This window comes from Glandiceps talaboti, chromosome 2, assembly GCF_964340395.1.
Source record: "Glandiceps talaboti chromosome 2, keGlaTala1.1, whole genome shotgun sequence".
Taxonomy (NCBI): Eukaryota; Metazoa; Hemichordata; class Enteropneusta; family Spengelidae; genus Glandiceps; species Glandiceps talaboti.
The window spans coordinates 29036920-29060271 of record NC_135550.1 but is presented as its reverse complement, the minus strand read 5'-3'; the positions used below and the strand labels follow the sequence as shown (position 1 = coordinate 29060271).

The following is a 23352-nucleotide window of genomic DNA, read 5'->3' as shown; positions in this document are numbered from 1 at the left end:
AAAATGCCTAAAGTTTTCAGATGGCTCATGTGACACCAACGTGACCTACATAATTGTCCAATCAGGACGTGACCTACAAACCGGAAGTGTCGATTTGTTGCTAGCTACAGCTGTCCGCCGAGATGAAGCAAGAGGCGACATTCAAATGCATTTCACAGAAAAGAGTTTCTGTAAAATGCAACAAACTCGTAGTAGGGCATGTTTTCAGGTATGCGTTAAATGCAGACAAAAGGCATCGCGAAGCTATTATAGGCGCCGCTCGTTCTCTATACTATTGCTAGCATCGGTGCATGTAGTACACTTGAGTGCATCCGGTACTTGTCTTTAGACCCGCTTGCAGACGGAGTAAGTTGTTCCTTCCTTCTCCGAAATGCATGCACCGTCTGCAAGAAGGACTAGTACTCCATGAACCCTTCCCTGAACTTGTTGTACTGTTCATACTCATAGATAATTTTTCGAAGTATTACTGACATTTTGAGTTCTTACAATGTAAGGTCACAAAAGAATCGCCGAATAATCCAACTTGCATATACTCATGCAGTTACGGCAAATGTACTTGTGAGGTAATATTCTATTCCAGGATGATAATATTATTCTAGGATGATCATCATAATACAAAATAATGACGTTATTTAATAACGTCATTATAGGTATTTACAATGTTCAAAGAAATATCACCGCCGGTGATTGCTCCGGAAAATACTATTTAAATAGTAAATCATCATCATCATCATCATCATCACCATCATCACCATCATCATCATCATCATCATCATCATCACCACCACCACCACCACCACCACCACCACCACCACCACCACTACCACCACCACCATGATCATCCAGCAAACTTTTTGGTATGTTTTGATAGTCTCCAATATTCTATCCTATAATCTGACATTAGGCTCAATATTTGTATTTTTGTAGATATTCATCACAGGTCATTATCCTAGGAGGTGAAGATGGTGTGATTGCAGTGTATGATCTACCAAATGATAAACACAATGAAGAATTAAAAGTAAATGTTGCTTTCTTTGATGAAATGGGTGAATTGTTTACATATCATATCCTAATGACTTGTCACAATGATCACAAGTTTGTGTTAGTAGAAAGTTGTATACATTCTGAATGATAATGAATCTATCTATTGCTTTGAAAAAAATGATGTTTGCACATATTAGCTTTCTTGCAAAAAATGGCATTTTTTGGATTGTAATTCCACATTTCCATTAACCATTAACAATGACTGTCTCCATGTAACTGTGATATGCTGGGTTATTCGGAATATTAACAAGTATTCTTTGACGATAACATTAAATGTATTAAAGTCACTTGTCAACTACTAAAATACCAGGTATATATCATTGGGGAGTAGTGCTGCAACAGAGGCCGAAAAAGTGGTCTAGTTTATGAGATACCACAACTGGAAAATAACCAAAAATAATATATATATATCAAAGTCTTCCTTAGAGTCTCAGGAATATGGAAATCCATGATGACAGAGCCAAAAATTATTACAAATTAAGTTAGAGCACAATATGTAACATGGTGTAGAAAGACTCAGACCAACATTTGATTGGTTAAAATAAAGATACTATGTGTTGAATTTGTGGATCATATTAAAATTTTAATGTGTTTAGGTTGAATATGTATATGTTTTTGTGTGTGATAGGTATTAGCAGACACACAGGAACTATTCTTCCCCCAAAATATGCATGTTACCATGGCAATGTCCATGTTTTGAGCCAAAATCACATTTTGATTTCCAGTAGTTCATTTACAGAAACTTGGAGAGTAACTTAATGTTTTGTAGGACAGCTTTATCCTGGAGATAATGTAAGGTTTCTATATATCAAATTCTTTTTTTAGAGTCCAACTAATAAGGAAATATATGATGACAGATGTGGAGACTGATAAAAAGAAAGTTAGGAAAGAGATTTCATTTACTATTACTGAAAATGTTTTCCCATAACAATGTCCATAAAATGTTTGTTTGTGAAAGGCACTCAGGAAGTAAAGGAGGCCATAAATTCAATCATGCAACCAATGTAATATGTATCCACAGTTTGTGTGTATATTGATGTTCTTAGATAATAACTTTATTGTGATTGGTTAACCTCATAGCATTTCACACATTGGTACAAATAACAGTCTGTGACCTGTCTTTTCAGTTGAAGTGTACTTTGGAGACCAAGAGTGGACCTATACAAAGTTTGTTGTTGTATGATGTCACAAAGCTAGGATCTGTTGATTTACTGGTGGGTCACTCTGGTGGCATGGTTACTATTTTCTGCAATGAACAGATTTTGAATCGGTGTAGTTTCTCAGAACACAGTGTTGATGAACTGCAAGTGGATCATGATGCAAGTAAGTATAGTGGTGTCCAACCCAAAAGATTCTATATAGTATTTTTATACTATAGAATTGTAACTGTATTATCGTAACTATATAGAACTGTAACTGTATTGTCATAATAATGAATAAGAAGATTGATAGTAGTAGTAGTAAGAATTGAAAAGAAATTTGTGTTGGATATTGAAGTGTTAATTAAATTAAAATATGACAAAGACTAAAATATTGTTCAGAATACATATCCTGTTTCTTGTATATGCTGTTCTAATCTGTCAACTTTTACTTTTATTCAAAACACTGAAATGCTTTTTTGTAGTAGTTCCAAACTCAGGGTGTAAATAATTTACCTGGTATGTTTTGGCTAAATCACTAGCCTTCTTTAGCTGCCATTGTATATAATTCAGTGACATAGACTTGTCACATGACCACAGGAGAGCCTTGTATACTACTGAGTATTAATTCAATGACATAGACTTGTCACACGACCACAGGAGAACCGTGTATACTACTGAGTATTAATTCAGTGACATAGACTTGTCACATGACCACAGGAGAGCCTTGTATACTACTGAGTATTAATTCAGTGGCATAGACTTGTCACATGACCACAGGAGAACCGTGTATACTACTGAGTATTAATTCAGTGATATAGACTTGTCACATGACCACAGGAGTGCCTTGTATACTACTGAGTATTAATTCAGTCATATAGACTTGTCACATGACCACAGGAGAGCCGTGTATACTACTGAGTATTAATTCAGTGATATAGACTTGTCACATGACCACAGGAAAGCCTTGTATACTACGGAGTATTAATTCAGTGACATAGACTTGTCACATGACCACAGGAAAGCCTTGTATACTACGGAGTATTAATTCAGTCATATAGACTTGTCACACGACCACAGGAGAGCCTTGTATACTACTGAGTGTAGTGAGTGATTTAGCCAAATATACTTTAATAAATTCTGTAAACTGAGTTTTGAACTACAATATGTGATTCCAGAGCATGGAAAAATATGTTTGTGGTTGCATTATATAATTTTTAAGATCCGTAGTGATGCTTATGTTTTGGTTCTTTGTGTGTGTGTGTGTGTGTATGTGTATGTGTGTGTGTGTGTGTGTGTGTGTGTGTGTGTGTGTGTGTCTGTCTGTCTGTCTGTCTGTCTGTCTGTCTGTCTCTGTGTGTTTTATCTAGAGATAGTTTTTGAACAAGGTTTATGCATACTAATCCTGATTTGCATATTGTTTAACAATTTTTTCTGTATCTCAAGGGAAGGAGTCAGTTGACTCTGATAGTACTTAATAAATATATACTAAGTGGGTGTTGTAATGCAATGTGTTACAGTATCATCTAAGTACTATGTTTTATTGTTTTTAATGAATGTACATGTTGTCATTTCAAAACTACTGGTTCAAATGAATTAAAATTGCATGCACATATTTTATACGTGTATGTCTAGATCTGATTAGTGATTGAGCAAAATCTGTGCACATCACTGTTGTAGTTAATTAGTCTATAGCAAAATTCATGCATATCATTATCCAATTTGCATATTATCATACTTCTTTTTCTTCTTTATACCTGTATCTATAATTTTATTGAATGAGACAATACTTAGCAAAGGTGAAATTAATATCTGGTACATATTTTCTATAAAGTGCTTGCATATTAATTTGGATAATTTGCATAATTGTTACATGTATTATTATTTGTCATTTCGTTATGATTTTAATGAAGAACTTATTGTAATGATAGAATACTTGACAGATATGAGTGAATTAAAGCCTACATGTAGTTGATAAAGCTTTGAGCATAGACCCTACCCTAGGGTCTATGCTTTGAGTGAAATATGTGTCTATAAATTAGCATACTTTGCATTCTGTAAATACATTATTCATCAACCATTTTACTTTAGAAACTAACCTACAGGAGCACTCTCAAGTCAGATCAGGTGTATTACTAGTATTCAAATTCGAAAAATAATTTAAAAGTAAACTTATGTACCTATGTTTTAAGCACAACAAAATATTTTAATGTTTTGTTTGATTTGATCATGAGTTCATCAGCAAAGGTTTTCTACATTTGACAACCTACACATTACATTTGTAAACTTATCAATTCCTATTAGAATTTATAAATGAATTGAAATCCTGTTTTTGCCAACTTGTAATTTATAGTGTACAAAGATATAACCACCTTGTAGAAAGTGGATTGTAATATGAGAATCATATTTCTAAGATGAAACACATTTCAAGTTTATCCCCTTCAAAATTCTTGAATTTTTTTGCAGAAAGATTCCAACAAATGCCAGTTTTTGGATAGTTTTCGCTAATGTCTGTTATCATTCTTTATTGCTTACAGCTGGAAATCTGAGTGTGGTAGTCGGAGATAAAGGAGGGAACATTAATGCCTTTCTACCATTTAGACCATTATGGCGATTGAGGATTGCTGATGTCACCCTTCCACAGGTAATTGTCTGTTTAGTAGTACCTATCTGTATGTAATCAAATGGAGTACAAATGGAGTTTTAGAAGTAAAATATAGATATGTACATAGTTCAGATGATATTGCCATGACAATCTTGGATCAGAATCAGTATTTTCTCCTTTTTGTAGTGAGAGAATTTTTTAAATGTGAAACTGAATTCGCATATTCATCATGTGTTGTCAAAGTTGTGTTGATGTACCACAGAGATAATTGTAAATGACATGTTTTTATCAATTTGTCCTGTAAGTGACTTTTCCATTGATACAATTATAGGTCATCAATAACAAAGCTATAATGCCAGTGTCAATGATAACAGATACAAGTGTATAGATATATGTTTTACAAGTTTTATGAGGCAGTGACCTTTTGCATTTCTTGAAAGGTCATTGAAATCTGTTTGATTCCCCTAAGTCTAAATATTAATCACATTACTTCTATCATATTATCTGTAGCTCATATCATTTTAGTCTCAGACTCACGGTCAATATCATACAGATAAAAATGTTTAGTGGTGTTCTGTAATTCCTGAATGTTTTTCTCATTCATCAGTATAACTACCATTACTAAACCTGCTACTGAACTTAGAACACAGTTTAGTTTACAGGTTGTAAATGAGAGTTTCAAAATGAAGATTTTCTTACTATATTCAAATTATAAATTGTGTTTAGCCTTCTAAGTTTCATAAAACTGACTTGACAAGAAATGGTTTTGTGGACTTTCAGAAATCGACTTTTCTCCTTGCCAGTGCCTTTCAAATCTAGAGGTGAATATATATTGCCATGGCAACCTTCACAAATAATCATTTATATTATAGATACTTACTTCAACTTCATTGCAAATATATCAAACTCGATTAACTTCAACTGAGGGTTTATTCCGTTTTGTTCACTATTCGCTAGAGTAAGCACAGTTTTATGAGATTTTAGTGGATTCATGTCATCAACCATTACCATGGAAACATGTATGGTAACCCCTTGTTTCCAGCCATTATTATGTAGTTGGATGTTGAAATATATTGACATGACTTTCAAAAATTTATAATTTGTTGTACTTATCCTTTTAAAACCCAATGTCTGAATACCACATTCTTAGTGGTGATGTCTTATCTGTGGTACCTTGGGGGTTAGTTAGAGAGGTTTAGATACACGTTAGAACATGTATGTGTACGGGAGTATTATCATGCAGGTGTACAGGTAATGATGTGTACAAAATTGTATTTAGCTACACATTCAAAATACAAACTTGAAAGACAGTTGAATGTGCACATACATATAGGCATTTTCTGTTCAGAAGGCCAAACACATGACTTTGTTTTCAAAACTTGTTGGTACTTGAGACATTTATTCTGCAAGTACCCAAAGGAAAACTGAACAATTAGTTTACACTTTACCAAACATTGATATAAAAAATTATGATATTTAATAGAAGAAAAATGACTAAATTAACACATATTACAGTTACAGGTAGACCACCCTTTTGACATAGCAACATCAGCTACAGAGTGCATGGATTACCTTTGAATAATGTGACTATGAGGATGCTATGCATATAGAACACATGTAAATACATGCATCTCCCCCTTAACCTCTCTACTTTTGATCAGGAACAACTTATTTATAACTCTGTCAGACAACTTTGTTTGATACCAGTGTGATGGGTCATTAAAGTTATATTGCTATCCAGAATACTCCCAAAAGCAAACAAGTTAGAAGAATCCTGTTGAAAACTAGTGTAGGGAATAGGAAAACTTAGAAAATGTGTACTTATTAAAGAACACAGTGAACACAGGAAATGTCAAGAAAACATGTCATACAGCAGTAAGTAGTTTTCTGTGAAGTTACCAACCCAGAGGATATACTGATTTACCTCCCACACACACAGACAAACAGGATCTAGGAATAGATTATAGTTTTTGAATTATTAGGAGATTTCTACCCACACACACACAATATTGTACAGTAGGCAATGAAATGATGTAGTCTGACAAATCATACATGATGTGTAAGTATGTAACTTGTATTTTTCAAGTCATGTTTGAGTTTGTATGTAACAAGATACTATAATAAGGATGTAAAACAGTTGGAACAAACAACAAACAAACAAATTGATCTGGATGTTTCATTTGGTATGTAGATGTTAGATCATTCATTTCAAAGTGATTAAAAATCTTGGAATGCAAAAAATAGTAAACAAATATGATATTTCATCACATGGACTTTAAATCAAAAACCACTGTTCCTGACCAGATACTTGGTGATAATCTCACTTTGTATGTCAGGTTGAAGCAAATCAATCAGACCAATTATTATATTTACCTCTCTTTATATATAGTAAGAGACTGGATGTTAGCTAGTACAGTCAGTTGTGCCATAGACATTGGATGGTTGTGCAGTTGTGTATGGTTGTACTACAGTGCCTTTAGCACAATTATTGTTGCAAACCAAGCTGTAGAACCCCACATTGCTAATCTCCATATATAATATTGAGGTGAAAATTTCTTCCTGTTATGGATTAATATATTCATAGACTCATAACACCAGATGAAATCACTTTGACAACAGCATTAAATCTGTAATTTCAAAGACTGCATTTCTGGTGACAAGAAGATTTAAAAAAAATGAATGAGGTCAAAAGCTCAAAACTAGAACATCAAGAAGTTGGCAGATTCCTAGACTTATCAAAGCTGTCAGGTATATAACCCAAAGTTAGCTTTGATGACAACAGTTTGTCTGAAATGTAGTTAATGTAATGAATATCAATTCTACTGTTCATTTCATGTTACATGATTGTGTATTCTGTTCACTGGCTCTTTTTAATACAACCAGATAGAAACCAATAAGAAACTGCACATTTAACACTTGAAGATAGCAAGATCCCAATTTTTTACTACATTTGTCTAAAAATGAAATAAACCATTGAAACGCACTACAACTAGATACAGGCACACAGACACCAATGTTTTGATGTATTCATTTGGTGTCAATCTGCATGGTGAGGTGTAATAGTTCATTTCATTTAGACAAAATATTGCAAGAAACTGTATTCATTCCATCTTGCACATCTTAAAGTGTAGCATAAGTGCTGTTTCCTATTGGTTTCTGCATAGTTTCGTCTTTCTGAGTTGCCATGGAGCTGTGTTAGTCTGACTCCATCTTGAAGGTGAGAATGACCTAGAAATGTGTCATGGTAATTTGTGTGTTAATTAATTGTTAACTCCTGTAGAAAATGAAACGAGCATTTAGTGAATATCAAGTGTCAGTAGTAAGATTCTTACAAATTCATGTCCATTTCAAGTGAGAAATATATCATTGCTTTCCCTGTCATATCAACAACAGGAAGTGCCATAGATATTGCCATGGTAACAGAATAGTCAGTGGAACCTGATAACAGGAAATGGTTTCTTCTGTACTTGCATTGCTGTATCAATACACTTTTGAAAGAGAGTTTCCATTACAACCAACTTATAATTGTTGATTGAAAGTTCACCACATCAATTCATTTCAAAGTCAAGGAAAAGACAGGCGTAATCTTTCTATACTTTGCCACTTAATTTACGACATTTTTAGGCTTACAAACCTCTATGTTTCATTAACCTGTGTGCCATTGTCACTCAACTCAATAGTGTATTGTCATAACTGGGACTGTTTGTGAATCTTTGGAATCACCCCATCAGTATCAAATGCCAACACCTAATGTACTCATTCATGTTAGTTGAAACCTGGTGGTTGCTAAAACCTCAAAAATGGCTTTCACCTGGGATTGCCTTTACAACATTACATTAGTTGAAATCTGGTGGTTGCTAAAACCTCAAAAATGGCTTTCACCTGGGATTGCCTTTACAACATTACATTAGTTGAAATCTGGTGGTTGCTAAAACCTCAAAAATGGCTTTCACCTGGGATTGCCTTTACAACATTACATTAGTTGAAATCTGGTGGTTGCTAAAACCTCAAAAATGGCTTTCACCTGGGATTGCCTTTACAACATTACATTAGTTGAAATCTGGTGGTTGCTAAAACCTCAAAAATGGCTTTCACCTGGGATTGCCTTTACAACATTACATTAGTTGAAATCTGGTGGTTGCTTAAACCTCAAAAATGGCTTTCACCTGGGATTGCCTTTACAACATTACATTAGTTGAAACCTGTTGGTTGCTTAAATCTCAAAAGTTGCTTTCATCTGGGATTGCCTTTACAACATTACATTAGTTGAAACCTGGTGGTTGCTTAAATCTCAAAAGTTGCTTTCATCTGGGATTGCCTTTACAACATTACATTAGTTGAAACCTGGTGGTTGCTTAAATCTCAAAAGTTGCTTTCATCTGGGATTGCCTTTACAACATTACATTAGTTGAAACCTGGTGGTTGCTTAAATCTCAAAAGTTGCTTTCATCTGGGATTGCCTTTACAATATTACATTAGTTGAAACCTGGTGGTTGCTTAAATCTCAAAAGTTGCTTTCATCTGGGATTGCCTTTACAATATTACATTAGTTGAAACCTGGTGGTTGCTTAAATCTCAAAAATTGCTTTCATCTGGGATTGTCTAAAAAAGTACAACATTACATTAGTTGAAACCTGGTGGTTGCTTAAACCTCAAAAATTGCTTTCACGTGGGATTGCCTTTACGACATTACATTAGTTGAAACCTGGTGGTTGCTTAAACCTCAAAAATGGCTTTCACCTGGGATTGCCTTTACGACATTACATTAGTTGAAACCTGGTGGTTGCTTAAACCTCAAAAATTGCTTTCATCTGGGATTGCCTTTACAATATTACATTAGTTGAAACCTGGTGGTTGCTTAAATCTCAAAAGTTGCTTTCATCTGGGATTGCCTTTACAACATTACATTAGTTGAAACCTGGTGGTTGCTTAAACCTCAAAAATGGCTTTGACCTGGGATTGTCTAAAAAAGTACAACATTACTTTGATGGTACTTTATGCACATTTATAAAGGATTACAAATTAAATACTAACTGACTGCAGTAGAAATTAAGTCTTGGCTAGCTTACTTGATGTATTTTGATTCATGTCATTTACAGTATAACAATTTATCTATCCATCCACAGAATGAATCACATATGATAATATGTGATTGTACATCTACAAGTAATTTATATCACCAACATAATAAGGACAGTGCTCAAGTAAGAATCTCTACCAAGTAATAGGTAATTTATTCTGAGACAAGAGAAAACCTTACATCTCTAGAATATTCACACAAAGAGGGTGACGATTTCAACATGAGATTCAGTTACCATAGCAACACATTAAAGTGAATTTTATAACCATTACTTTCCCTTAATCAAATAGTTTAATGGGCAGACAACGGTTACCATAATAACTGAAAGACTTTGTCCCATTCCTTCCGTGTTGCACTGCGGGGTGTGAGGAGATGAAATTATCAAATGAATGGCAGTCAACAGTGGTTGTATTTCAAACATCAAGTGGAATTGACACCAGTTATAGCTCATTGTCTTAATTAAATTCCAACTTTTAATTGTAACATGAAGACTGCCTCAAAGTAACGTGTATTGCTGGAGGACATCAAATGGTATGAATAGACTAGGTGTACATTTCATGCTCTACCTTGTCAGTTTTATTCGGTTCAAAACAAGAGCAACAGTATTTTAAGTCAGTATAAATTAATGTGTACATTTTTCACAATTGACTTCAGATTATTGATTACTCTCCTGTAGGTCTGTTTTCTTTCCGCTACTTAGTTTTGTGCTTTCAGACAGTTTTATCAGGACTACTTGTATTAGCTATAAGTAAGATATGATAACGTTGAATGTATACACCATCAGTCCAACAAGAATAGATTGTATAATGCTAATAAAAATTTATCGATCAATATTTACTTATTTGGTAAGTCTAGTCCATTGTTACCATGACGATGCCATGGTGCATAATTCTAGTAGAGCCCTCATAATTGACACACTAGTCTTGAGCTGGTTAGGATTTCATTTATCATTTAGCAATGACTGTGTGTTTATTACATGACATTGATTTATAGGACCTTGTTAATTCCATCCTTCTAGCCAAACAAGACAAATGATATGTTTCTCATACCAATTATAGCAGTATTTCGGAGGAAAAAACAACCAACTGTTTTCTGTGATATAACCAGCAATTACCGCCTGCTTCATGTAATTTGGACAAAGTCTGTATTTTGTAACTATTTCAATTTGAAAGATATCATTTCAGCAGTATTGAGACTGGAAAGCAAATCAATAATAGAACCTTACACCATGTGAGTTCCACTGTGTGGTGTTGTCTCCAGGATCCCAGGGTGTTGTCTACTGATGTACTTTTGTGAGGGAAGCAGTTAAAAGTACAGTAGAAAACACCACAAGCACAAATATTATGTTTATTATACATTTGTATGTGTTTATCGGTAACAGCAAATTTCATAAAAATAAATTTTACTATCTGTTCACATGGGTTTGTGTACTCATTTTAGTAGTGTGCCCCAATAAAAATACCAAAAGTATGCTTGTATACTAATTCAAGTAATCATGACAATCTATACACCATAAGGAAGACAAAAACAACCAAACAACAAAATTGGAAACATTTAGTTGCACACTTACTATTGGAAAGGAACAACATGTTTTACCATAGAATCAAATGTAATTTCTACTGACTGAGTCAAAAAATGTTTGGAAGCGATCCCAAATTTTCACTGACATCTCATCAGCATCACCAATGGTGTACTGCAATAGCTGCTTTCACATGTCTCAGAAGATTTTCATTTGATACTATGAACCCAGAATTCATGATCATTCATTTCTTTGAATACACTGGAAACAAAATCATTGATATTACTGGTATGGTGGGCTGTGGAAAGTTCTTTGTTTTCAGAATCATTATAATTATATTATGTAGCATTTTACACAAATATAGGTATGGAAATTAAAATCCTATTATCGTTAGAGGAAATGAAGATGAAATTTTACTGACATCACTTCTCTAGTTTTCTATATTATATAGTCTGGATGCTGATGTGGTATCGAATCATCTCTAGCAATACTGCATGTTGCAATGGCCGTAATTCTTACCATCTAAATCACTGATACCATAGTATTCTATATTATACTGCATGTTGCAATGGCCGTAATTCTTACCATCTAAATCACTGATACCATAGTATTCTATATTATACTGCATGTTGCTATGGCCTTAATTCTTACCATCTAAACTACTGATACCATAGTATTCTATATTATACTGCATGTTGCTATGGCCTTAATTCTTACCATCTAAACCACTGTTACCATAGTATTCTATATTATACTGCATGTTGCTATGGCCTTAATTCTTACCATCTAAACCACTGTTACCATAGTATTCTATATTATACTGCATGTTGCTATGGCCTTAATTCTTACCATCTAAACCACTGCTACCATAGTATTCTATATTATACTGCATGTTGCTATGGCATTAATTCTTACCATCTAAACCGCTGATATCTTCCTTTAGGCAATTCTCAATTTGTTCTGTGTCAACAACATCAGTAACAACCCAATGTATATGGATATGTTGTCAATTACTGTATAAAACCTATCAGTGTCAGAAATGATAGTTGCTTGCAAGAGTTTGTGTTAAACACATCTTTAATCTTACTATGGGGTAGCTAGGTGATAATTGCTTTGTATGAGAATGATATCAAAGCATGTATTGCTGACATACAATAAGGCACAATTAAGTCACAATTAATTGTACTTATAAGTCACAATTAAGATCTTTGAAAGTGGAAGAGAAAAGGAGATTGCCATTATATTATGAGTGTTTCCTAGAAATATGAAATCAGCTTCAGTTAATCCCAGTTTTACATGCATTTTGGTCACTCCTAGGTTGAATCAAGTGTATGCTGTACCCAGCTTTACGTGCATTTTGGTCGCTTCAAGGTTGAATCAAGTGTATGCTGTACCCAGCTTTACATGCATTTTGGTCGCTTCTAGGTTGAATCAAGTGTATGCTGTTATTGCTGTACCCAGTTTTCTTCACACAACAAAGCAACAAAGTTATGATTTGTCATTGGACAATGATTATTATCAGTTGACTAACCAAACATCTTGGTTGCAGTTCTATCAGAAAATACAAAATCACTATGAAAGTATTTACTGCATTAGACTCAGAAGTGAATCATGATAGCACATAATATTAAATAGGTTTTATCATTTTATTAATTTGAACCAATGTTATACTTTTTTCGTAGAATGTATCTAAGCCAGCAGCAGTGACATGTCTATTGACGGCAAACTTAACAAGTCCTTCAGGTAACATGAGTAACTATATCTTAGTGTGTGATGACTGCCAGAGACTTCATATACTACAACAAGGTAGTGTTGTTCAAACGCTACATACACAAAGCATTGTTACTGCCGTAAGTATAATCAATGTATTTATTAAGTGACTTGTGTATATTTTACTGCAATAAGTGAATTTTCTATATTTTTTGTTAATATATCCATACAAATGTAAGAAGTATTAAATAGCAAATGTTATATGGATATCCTGGGAAGTCGTTTAAATGTATATAGAGTCAGCATTCAGTAATTGGCTGTATTGCTTTCTCTTCACAAAGTGCACACAGTGCTGTCACAACAAATTCTTACAGCTGGAAAGTACAGCCAACACAGACAAGGACAATAACAGTATTGACTGTACTTTATACATACAGACTTTACCTCTACTTTGAAATTAGAGTCAGCTGAAAGCTGGCATGTAAATGGGTCGTCAATTTACAACTGTCATGGGGAATATATCAAAGTAGATTACAGTACTTAGTCTACTGTTTTTTATCCTTGGAGCAGCACCATAAGAGTCAGTATTATCAGACTTTTTAGTGTTCAGGCATGAAGCATACCCAATATACCCGTGACTGTCGTATCTCTCCTCAAACTTCTATGCTATAATCACTTCTGTTCTGGCCATTAAAATTTAAACATGTTAGTTATATTCTTTGAAAGGTTCACGTCGTTTCATAGTTGTCATGGTAACAGGACTAAGATATCAATCATTATGGTCTGTATGTGGCATCATCTTAATGCCCAATGTATTGAGAATTGATTCACTTAATAAATCCTAATTAGTCATACCACGGATCTCAGAGCAGACAAAATGATTAAATTTTACATGTATCAGCATCATTCTATAGAAGAACATTTGATGATTTCATGAATTCCACACTTCCTAGTATGACTGTCTCAAGGACTTCCCTTGTAACAAACATTAACTGTCGGTGTATAAATTAAGAAATGCTGATTGTTACCATTGCAACAACTTTTGTATGTTGTTTTCCATATTTGAACGTTAAATTTGCATATTAATCAGTTGCTATAATGGTATTTCAACCTTCTGTCTCCCTCTAAATAAAATACTCATATTGCAATATATTAACTTACAAAGTGTTTTGTTAAATTTGTAATTTATTCAAGAACTGATGATGTATATATCACAAAGTCTATATTAGTATGTAAATAGAGTTGTAAACATGTGATTTTTTGGGTTGGTGGCACAAGACTTACATTCAAGAAACTTGCAGACAGACCAGTTGAAAGGTGTGTCTTTAGGAATGTCAAATTACTAATTTATTCAAGACACAATGACCTAATCAGGGATAACCTACTTGTATCTTAAAATGTTGGAAAATTGTCAAAATCTTCCCAACTCTGAGATGTATACTGAAATATTACTGTGTTCAAACCTATCAAAATTATACGCCTGGGTTTGGTCCCAATATGTATGTAAAATACCAGATTAAAATGTATAGTCATGTCTGGATTATAATACAAGGATTGTTAATTTGACTGCTATTACCATACACAAACAACACTAGGGTACGTTTCTCTTGTATCTATTCAACAACAACAACAACAACAACAACAACAACAACAACAACAACAACAGAAGCAGCAGCAGCAGCAGCAGCAAAAAGCTATCTTCACAAACCAAAATGTATAATATGTCAAGCTTGGTTCCCCAAAGACATGATTATCATTGTTGAAATTCAACTTGACATCATTAAAAATAGGAACAGAAAATGTGTCTTAATGTATTCTGTATATAGCCACAAAAAACCAAATTTCCCAATGTTGTGATTAAGAAAGTTTGATAAATATATTGATATATATTTATATTTTTAGTAACATATCAAAGTTTTAATTGCTTCATGTTTAGAGGTACATACAAATATTGACTATACCATAAAATACAATGAATGAGATGTAATACATGTATCAAATGACTGAAGAAGAAACATCCATGTTTGAACCAATGTTAGTATCATGCAACAGCTTAACACCGTTATAGATATTACAAATTATTATGTTGTAATATAATGATAAAACTTTTCTCACTTAGATGTGTTGTGGTCAGTTTCTACCAGAATCAGAGTCAGATACTACAAGTTCACACAGTAGAAGTGCCTCACAAATTGCTCTAGCAGGACAAGATGGATCAATATATATTATGAGTCATTTCCAGGTATGTTTGATAAGTATGAAACGTGTACTAAGTAGTCTGAAATTATGAAACGTGTGCTAAGTAGTCTGAAATTATGACAGCTGTACTAAGTAGTCTGAAATTATGAAACCTGTACTAAGTAGTCTGAAATTATGAAACCTGTACTAAGTAGTCTGAAATTATGAAACCTGTACTAAGTAGTCTGAAATTATGAAACGTGTACTAAGTAGTCTGAAATTATGAAACGTGTACTAAGTAGTCTGAAATTATGACAGCTGTACTAAGTAGTCTGAAATTATGACAGCTATACTAAGTAGTCTGAAATTATGAAACCTGTACTAAGTAGTCTGAAATTATGAAACGTGTACTAAGTAGTCTGAAATTATGAAACGTGTACTAAGTAGTCTGAAATTATGAAACGTGTACTAAGTAGTCTGAAATTATGAAACGTGTACTAAGTAGTCTGAAATTATGAAACGTGTACTAAGTAGTCTGAAATTATGAAACGTGTACTAAGTAGTCTGAAATTATGAATCCTGTACTAAGTAGTCTGAAATTATGAAACCTGTACTAAGTAGTCTGAAATTATGAAACGTGTGCTAAGTAGTCTGAAATTATGACAGCTGTACTAAGTAGTCTGAAATTATGAAACCTGTACTAAGTAGTCTGAAATTATGAAACCTGTACTAAGTAGTCTGAAATTATGAAACCTGTACTAAGTAGTCTGAAATTATGAAACCTGTACTAAGTAGTCTGAAATTATGAAACCTGTACTAAGTAGTCTGAAATTATGAAACCTGTACTAAGTAGTCTGAAATTATGAAACCTGTACTAAGTAGTCTGAAATTATGAAACCTGTACTAAGTAGTCTGAAATTATGAAACCTGTACTAAGTAGTCTGAAATTATGAAACCTGTACTAAGTAGTCTGAAATTATGAAACCTGTACTAAGTAGTCTGAAATTATGAAACCTGTACTAAGTAGTCTGAAATTATGAAACCTGTACTAAGTAGTCTGAAATTATGAAACCTGTACTAAGTAGTCTGAAATTATGAAACCTGTACTAAGTAGTCTGAAATTATGAAACGTGTACTAAGTAGTCTGAAATTATGAAACGTGTACTAAGTAGTCTGAAATTATGACAGCTGTACTAAGTAGTCTGAAATTATGACAGCTATACTAAGTAGTCTGAAATTATGAAACCTGTACTAAGTAGTCTGAAATTATGAAACGTGTACTAAGTAGTCTGAAATTATGAAACGTGTACTAAGTAGTCTGAAATTATGAAACGTGTACTAAGTAGTCTGAAATTATGAAACGTGTACTAAGTAGTCTGAAATTATGAAACGTGTACTAAGTAGTCTGAAATTATGAAACGTGTACTAAGTAGTCTGAAATTATGAATCCTGTACTAAGTAGTCTGAAATTATGAAACCTGTACTAAGTAGTCTGAAATTATGAAACGTGTGCTAAGTAGTCTGAAATTATGACAGCTGTACTAAGTAGTCTGAAATTATGAAACCTGTACTAAGTAGTCTGAAATTATGAAACCTGTACTAAGTAGTCTGAAATTATGAAACCTGTACTAAGTAGTCTGAAATTATGAAACCTGTACTAAGTAGTCTGAAATTATGAAACCTGTACTAAGTAGTCTGAAATTATGAAACCTGTACTAAGTAGTCTGAAATTATGAAACCTGTACTAAGTAGTCTGAAATTATGAAACCTGTACTAAGTAGTCTGAAATTATGAAACCTGTACTGAGTAGTCTGAAATTATGAAACCTGTACTGAGTAGTCTGAAATTATGAAACCTGTACTGAGTAGTCTGAAATTATGAAACCTGTACTGAGTAGTCTGAAATTATGAAACGTGTACTAAGTAGTCTGAAATTATGAAACGTGTACTAAGTAGTCTGAAATTATGAAACGTGTACTAAGTAGTCTGAAATTATGAAACCTGTACTAAGTAGTCTGAAATTATGAAACCTGTACTAAGTAGTCTGAAATTATGAAACATGTACTAAGTAGTCTGAAATTATGAAACCTGTACTAAGTAGTCTGAAATTATGAAACCTGTACTAAGTAGTCTGAAATTATGACAGCTGTACTAAGTAGTCTGAAATTATGAAACCTGTACTAAGTAGTCTGAAATTATGAAACCTGTATTAAGTAGTCTGAAATTATGAAACCTGTGCTAAGTAGTCTGAAATTATGAAACCTGTGCTAAGTAGTCTGAAATTATGAAACCTGTGCTAAGTAGTCTGAAATTATGAAACCTGTACTAAGTAGTCTGAAATTATGAAACCTGTACTAAGTAGTCTGAAATTATGAAACCTGTACTAAGTAGTCTGAAATTATGAAACCTGTACTAAGTAGTCTGAAATTATAAAACCTGTACTAAGTAGTCTGAAATTATGAAACCTGTACTAAGTAGTCTGAAATTATGAAACCTGTGCTAAGTAGTCTGAAATTATGAAACCTGTACTAAGTAGTCTGAAATTATGAAACATGTACTAAGTAGTCTGAAATTATGAAACGTGTACTAAGTAGTCTGAAATTATGAAACCTGTACTAAGTAGTCTGAAATTATGACAGCTGTACTAAGTAGTCTGAAATTATGAAACCTGTGCTAAGTAGTCTGAAATTATGAAACATGTACTAAGTAGTCTGAAATTATGAAACCTGTACTAAGTAGTCTGAAATTATGAAACCTGTACTAAGTAGTCTGCAATTATGACAGCTGTACTAAGTAGTCTGAAATTATGACAGCTGTACTAAGTAGTCTGAAATTATGAAACCTGTACTAAGTAGTCTGAAATTATGACAGCTGTGCTAAGTAGTCTGAAATTATGAAACCTGTACTAAGTAGTCTGAAATTATGACAGCTGTACTAAGTAGTCTGAAATTATGAAACCTGTACTAAGTAGTCTGAAATTATGAAACCTGTACTAAGTAGTCTGAAATTATGACAGCTGTACTAAGTAGTCTGAAATTATGAAACCTGTACTAAGTAGTCTGAAATTATGACAGCTGTACTAAGTAGTCTGAAATTATGAAGCCTGTACTAAGTAGTCTGAAATTATGAAACCTGTGCTAAGTAGTCTGAAATTATGACAGCTGTACTAAGTAGTCTGAAATTATGAAGCCTGTACTAAGTAGTCTGAAATTATGAAACCTGTGCTAAGTAGTCTGAAATTATGACAGCTGTACTAAGTAGTCTGAAATTATGACAGCTGTACTAAGTAGTCTGAAATTATGAAACCTGTACTAAGTAGTCTGAAATTATGAAACCTGTGCTAAGTAGTCTGAAATTATGAAACCTGTGCTAAGTAGTCTGAAATTATGAAACCTGTACTAAGTAGTCTGAAATTATGAAACCTGTACTAAGTAGTCTGAAATTATGACAGCTGTACTAAGTAGTCTGAAATTATGACAGCTGTACTAAGTAGTCTGAAATTATGAAACCTGTACTAAGTAGTCTGAAATTATGAAACCTGTACTAAGTAGTCTGAAATTATGAAACCTGTACTAAGTAGTCTGAAATTATGACAGCTGTACTAAGTAGTCTGAAATTATGAAACCTGTGCTAAGTAGTCTGAAATTATGACGGCTGTACTAAGTAGTCTGCAATTGTGACAGCTGTACTATAAAGTAGTCTGTCGTTGTGAAAATCTACAACTACAATCTACAAAATCTCAGAAGCTATGTCTACATAAAAGTCTATACTACACAATTCCAATTTTTATCAGGACACTATAAATACGCCATACACTGTTTGTAGTATTTTTTATTATAAACACGGTTACTATGTATGGTAGCCATTTTTCTCTTCACTAGTCATGTCTAATCTCCACACTCACCATTTTGATTAGAAACAGGCTAAACAGAACAAGTTTTAGGTCAGCCTTATGGTTACTTAACTTAGTCACAATATATTATCTGGTAAATTTTTTTATCAAATACACCAATTGTTTATTCACATTTTCAGATATACTCAGTGGAATATGGCAGTGTACATCTACCTTTGACCCAGGTCATGACCTTTCCAGCCTCTAAGGATGGTGAAATGGATTATATTCTGTGTGCTGGACATTTTAATTCTGTTATGTTATATCATACGGGGAAGGTAACTATGAAAAAATAGTAATTACTTCATGAGTGATGAGAATCGGGACAAAGAATACTTTGTTAAACCTTGTGAGGGGTTTTAACAAATTGTGAAAAACTTGAACTGTAAAACTCTTAAAAAAATAAGGATGACGATGAAGTCTCACTGTAAATTTACATGTTCAGGGATACAATAATTTAGTGAGTTAAGGGAGCTTGTACAAAAATGTCACTAACCAAGATAAGTAAAGGTTTACATGTTTAACGATACAAGGAACAATTCTCTCTACCTGCAATACAATTCTACACATCACTGTGGAGTCAAATGGAACGAAGTCGCTCGACAACGCGTTCTAATGTTGACAACTACACTTCCGGTCAGCTATGCTAATACACAGGAATGTTTCTTTCCCATTTTCAGTTGTAGACATCTCTTGTAATTTTGCTCTGGAAAGATACTGTACATATTTAAATTTCCCACCTCCATAATTATATGAGCTTAAAACTTGCGTTTATCTTATTTGTTACAAATTAAACTGTTTGGAAGAAACATTCACGTGTATTGACATAGGCGACCAGAAGTGTAGGTGTCGACAAATGCAAGCGCGGTAGCGAGACTGCGTTCCATTTGACTCCTTAGCGATGCATAGAATTGTATTGCAGATAGCGAGAATTACAGCATTGTATGAGATGGCACTTGTGTTTATAAATCATAACCAATTCATATGTCCAAAATAATAACAAAATATATCCACTTAGAAACCCCCCCCCCCCCAAAAAAAAAAAAAAAAAGCTGCAAGTCAGTTGCTTCATAACACAAGTACTGGTAGTCCCTTTACTACAGTAGTACAGCATAACCAAGGGGACTGTACAGCATAACACAAGTACTGGTAGTCCCTTTTTACAGTAGTAGCTAACCAAGGGGACTGTACATCATAACACAAGTACTGGTAGTCCCTTTTTACAGTAGTAGCTAACCAAGGGGACTGTACATCATAACACAAGTACTGGTAGTCCCTTTTTACAGTAGTAGCTACTAGTACAGCATAACCAAGGGGATCATACATCATAATACAAGTACATGTACTGGTAGTCCCTTTTTACAGTAGTACAGCATAACCAAGGGGACCCTACATCATAAGCATATATTATATATTATTTTTATCCTGTGTAGAAAGTTTGTCTCCTAGTAGATGAATGCCTATTGTTCAAAATATTTAAATACAACATTTTTTCTATTTAATTTGATATAATGTTTTAATTAGAGCGTTGATGCGATTGCTGAACTTCATTTTCTACACAAATTCCAACAGAAAACTTTCACTCCAATGATATCAGCTTTTAAATGTACTACCGAGATGCATATGTTTAAAAAGTTTAAAAATTTACTTCTAATGTGAGATATGGTGCTGGGTTTCTGGTAGTATTTTAACACTAAGTACTAAGTTGCCAATCTGGCAATCTTTGTCTTTTTCATTTCGTTGATTTTTGTTTTCCTCAAGTTGTATTTTTTGTGTGTGTACAAACAAATAACCCTGTGGTAGAGAGACAGTTAATCCTATATCTTCTCAGGTGAATTTCTGCTCAAATCTTTGCCTCAATATTCTGCATCCAACCATGATGGTAGTTTCACATCTCTACTTATTTACCCATGCACTAATCAAAATAATTTCTCACCAGGTGTTGCTGGTTTCAAAACAACTAATTTAATGTTTGTTCGATTGCAGCTTGTTACCAAATACACAACATCTGACTGGGTAAATGCTATGGCAACAGCTGATGTAAATAACGATGGAGAAATGGAAATCATTATCAGTTGTCTTGACAACACCATTTCCTTTCTCAAAGTTGCAAGATGAGTACTAAATAAAAGTTCTAAGATATTGACAATACACAAAGATAGGAAAACACTTTGCACCTGAGACTATTTGAAATAGACAGGACCTAGAGAAGAGCATGGTTCACATTCAACCCTTAGACTACTGGACATTAGTGAGACACAAAGAAGGGGTTCACATTCATCCCCTAGACTACTGGACGATAGTGAGACCAAAAGAAGTGGTTCACATTCATCCCCTAGACTACTGGACATTAGTGAGACACAAAGAAGGGGTTCACATTCAACCCTTAGACTACTGGACATTAGTGAGACCCAAAGAAGGGGTTCACATTCATCCCCTAGACTACTGGACATTAGTGAGACCCAAAGAAGTGGTTTGCATTCACCTCTTAGAGTACTGGACATTAGTGAGACCCACATTCACATTCACAGCTAGACTAATGGAAAGAAGTGAGGCTTAGGGATTTGGTTCACATTCACCCCATGAAATACTGCCGATTCAAGAACTTTAATGAAATGTGGATCACATTGACTGCAAAAAACTCATTTTGTATGTTTTTCAGTTCACTGAATTCTGCATAGCCAGTGGCTATATCATCTAATATGTCTGCTGAAATCCTAGGTTGACCTAAAATTGTCAGCACACCGAGACTCAGTGAATTCAATACAACATCATGTGTCCTTGGAGGTTTTCATTTCATGGTAGCTATATATCAATGTGTCAAACACTGACACATCTTTTGTGTTATCCTACCAAAGCTGTAAATACACTAGTCTGTTATTTCACTGTGTTTTAATATTGTAATCTGAAAAACACACATACTGCCTTCAATTTTCAAAGGAGAGCAATAATACAAACTGTTATTAATCCCGAGAAAACATCTGTTGTCCAAATCTTTCCATACAGGCAGACAGTAACCCATAGTGGTTTTATATTTGGTACCACACTAGACAAATCTGTCACTTTTGGATTGAGAGAAATAAATATCACAATTTTATAATTTTTACAAAATCTAGAAATGACCAAGTAAGCTTCTGAAAATGTAAATATGTATTTTTTTTTTAATTTGACTCCTAATGTTTCCAAATTGATATCATTCTTGTATGATATTTCTTTCCTACCATATACAGATATAGATTCATCCAAGTACCAGTCATTGTAGTCTTGCTGAATCTCAACTTTCTGTAAAGTTCACGAAGTGATCCTGAGTGGTGAAGCCGCAAGGATTGAATGACTGTGACATGTCACCTACTACTCACAGCTTTGCCACTTGGGGTTGCACTTTGTGCACCTTACAGAGGGGCGAATGTCATGAAGTCTGGCAACGATACTAAAATCATTGCTGTATTCAGTGTATGTAATCAAGTAATCACACTCAATATATGTTTACGTAAATATACTGGATAAGCTCACAGATTTTGGGACCAATTTCCTTGTGAGGGAGAAGACTTGAAGGATAAATGTAATGTTCAAAGTGTAAATTTGTCTCATTTTAATTTACTTAGTGTACTATTCAAAATACTAGCCTCTATCATCATTTGCAATAAATGGTATGTCTATGTGATCAATATCAAGACTGCATTTTGTGATTCTTCTCTATATCCACAGCCCTTTCATCTTTACAAAACAATCAATTCCAGCCAATCATAAATTCCTGTGAACAAATATAAATTTAATATGTGATTATTGTACTAGAACACTGATAAGGTGTCCTTAGTTATTTCTCTGTTTCTCATATATTTCTTGAAAATGACCAAAATATTTACAAAATAATGCCCTCTGTGGCCAGATCGATCAGAACAAAACAACGTCACTGATGGTAAGATTAAATATGTTGTTTTTTATCGCTGATAATCACGATATTAGGTATTAAAATCAAGTATTCTTCACACTTACTGTTTAAGAATCCTTTTTTTTTATCCACAAGCAAGATTGTCCTTAACTTTGATTTTACATGTTTAAATTTCAAACCCAAGCAAGCCATAGTATCTGAGCTAGAAGAACTCAGACTATACTAAATAGCATCAATGACATTGTAGCAATGCTGACTAGTGCAAGCCTCCGTTATTTTACTGCATGCTGTTTA

At 33.7% G+C, this 23352-nt stretch overlaps 1 protein-coding gene across 1 annotated transcript; it reads left to right on the top strand.

Moving 5' to 3' along the window:
* Positions 1 to 122: 122 nt before the first annotated feature.
* On the top strand, positions 123 to 21456 carry LOC144453787 (uncharacterized). Its single transcript, XM_078145142.1, has 8 exons — positions 123 to 208; positions 928 to 1018; positions 2172 to 2367; positions 4721 to 4827; positions 13070 to 13237; positions 15217 to 15339; positions 19307 to 19444; positions 21153 to 21456. The coding sequence occupies exons 1-8, from the start codon at positions 123 to 125 to the stop codon at positions 21282 to 21284; spliced, it is 1041 nt and encodes a 346-aa protein (XP_078001268.1). The 3' UTR covers positions 21285 to 21456.
* The last annotated feature ends 1896 nt before the right edge of the window (positions 21457 to 23352 follow it).

What these genes read in the sequence shown, in the direction of transcription:
- LOC144453787 (XM_078145142.1), top strand. Translation starts at nt 123, where the DNA reads ATGAAGCAAGAGGCGACATTCAAATGCATTTCACAGAAAAGAGTTTCT. An exon ending in GCAAGTGGATCATGATGCAA is followed by an intron (nt 2,368 to 4,720) that starts GTAAGTATAGTG and finishes TATTGCTTACAG; the next exon opens with CTGGAAATCTGAGTGTGGTA. An exon ending in TGTTATATCATACGGGGAAG is followed by an intron (nt 19,445 to 21,152) that starts GTAACTATGAAA and finishes GTTCGATTGCAG; the next exon opens with CTTGTTACCAAATACACAAC.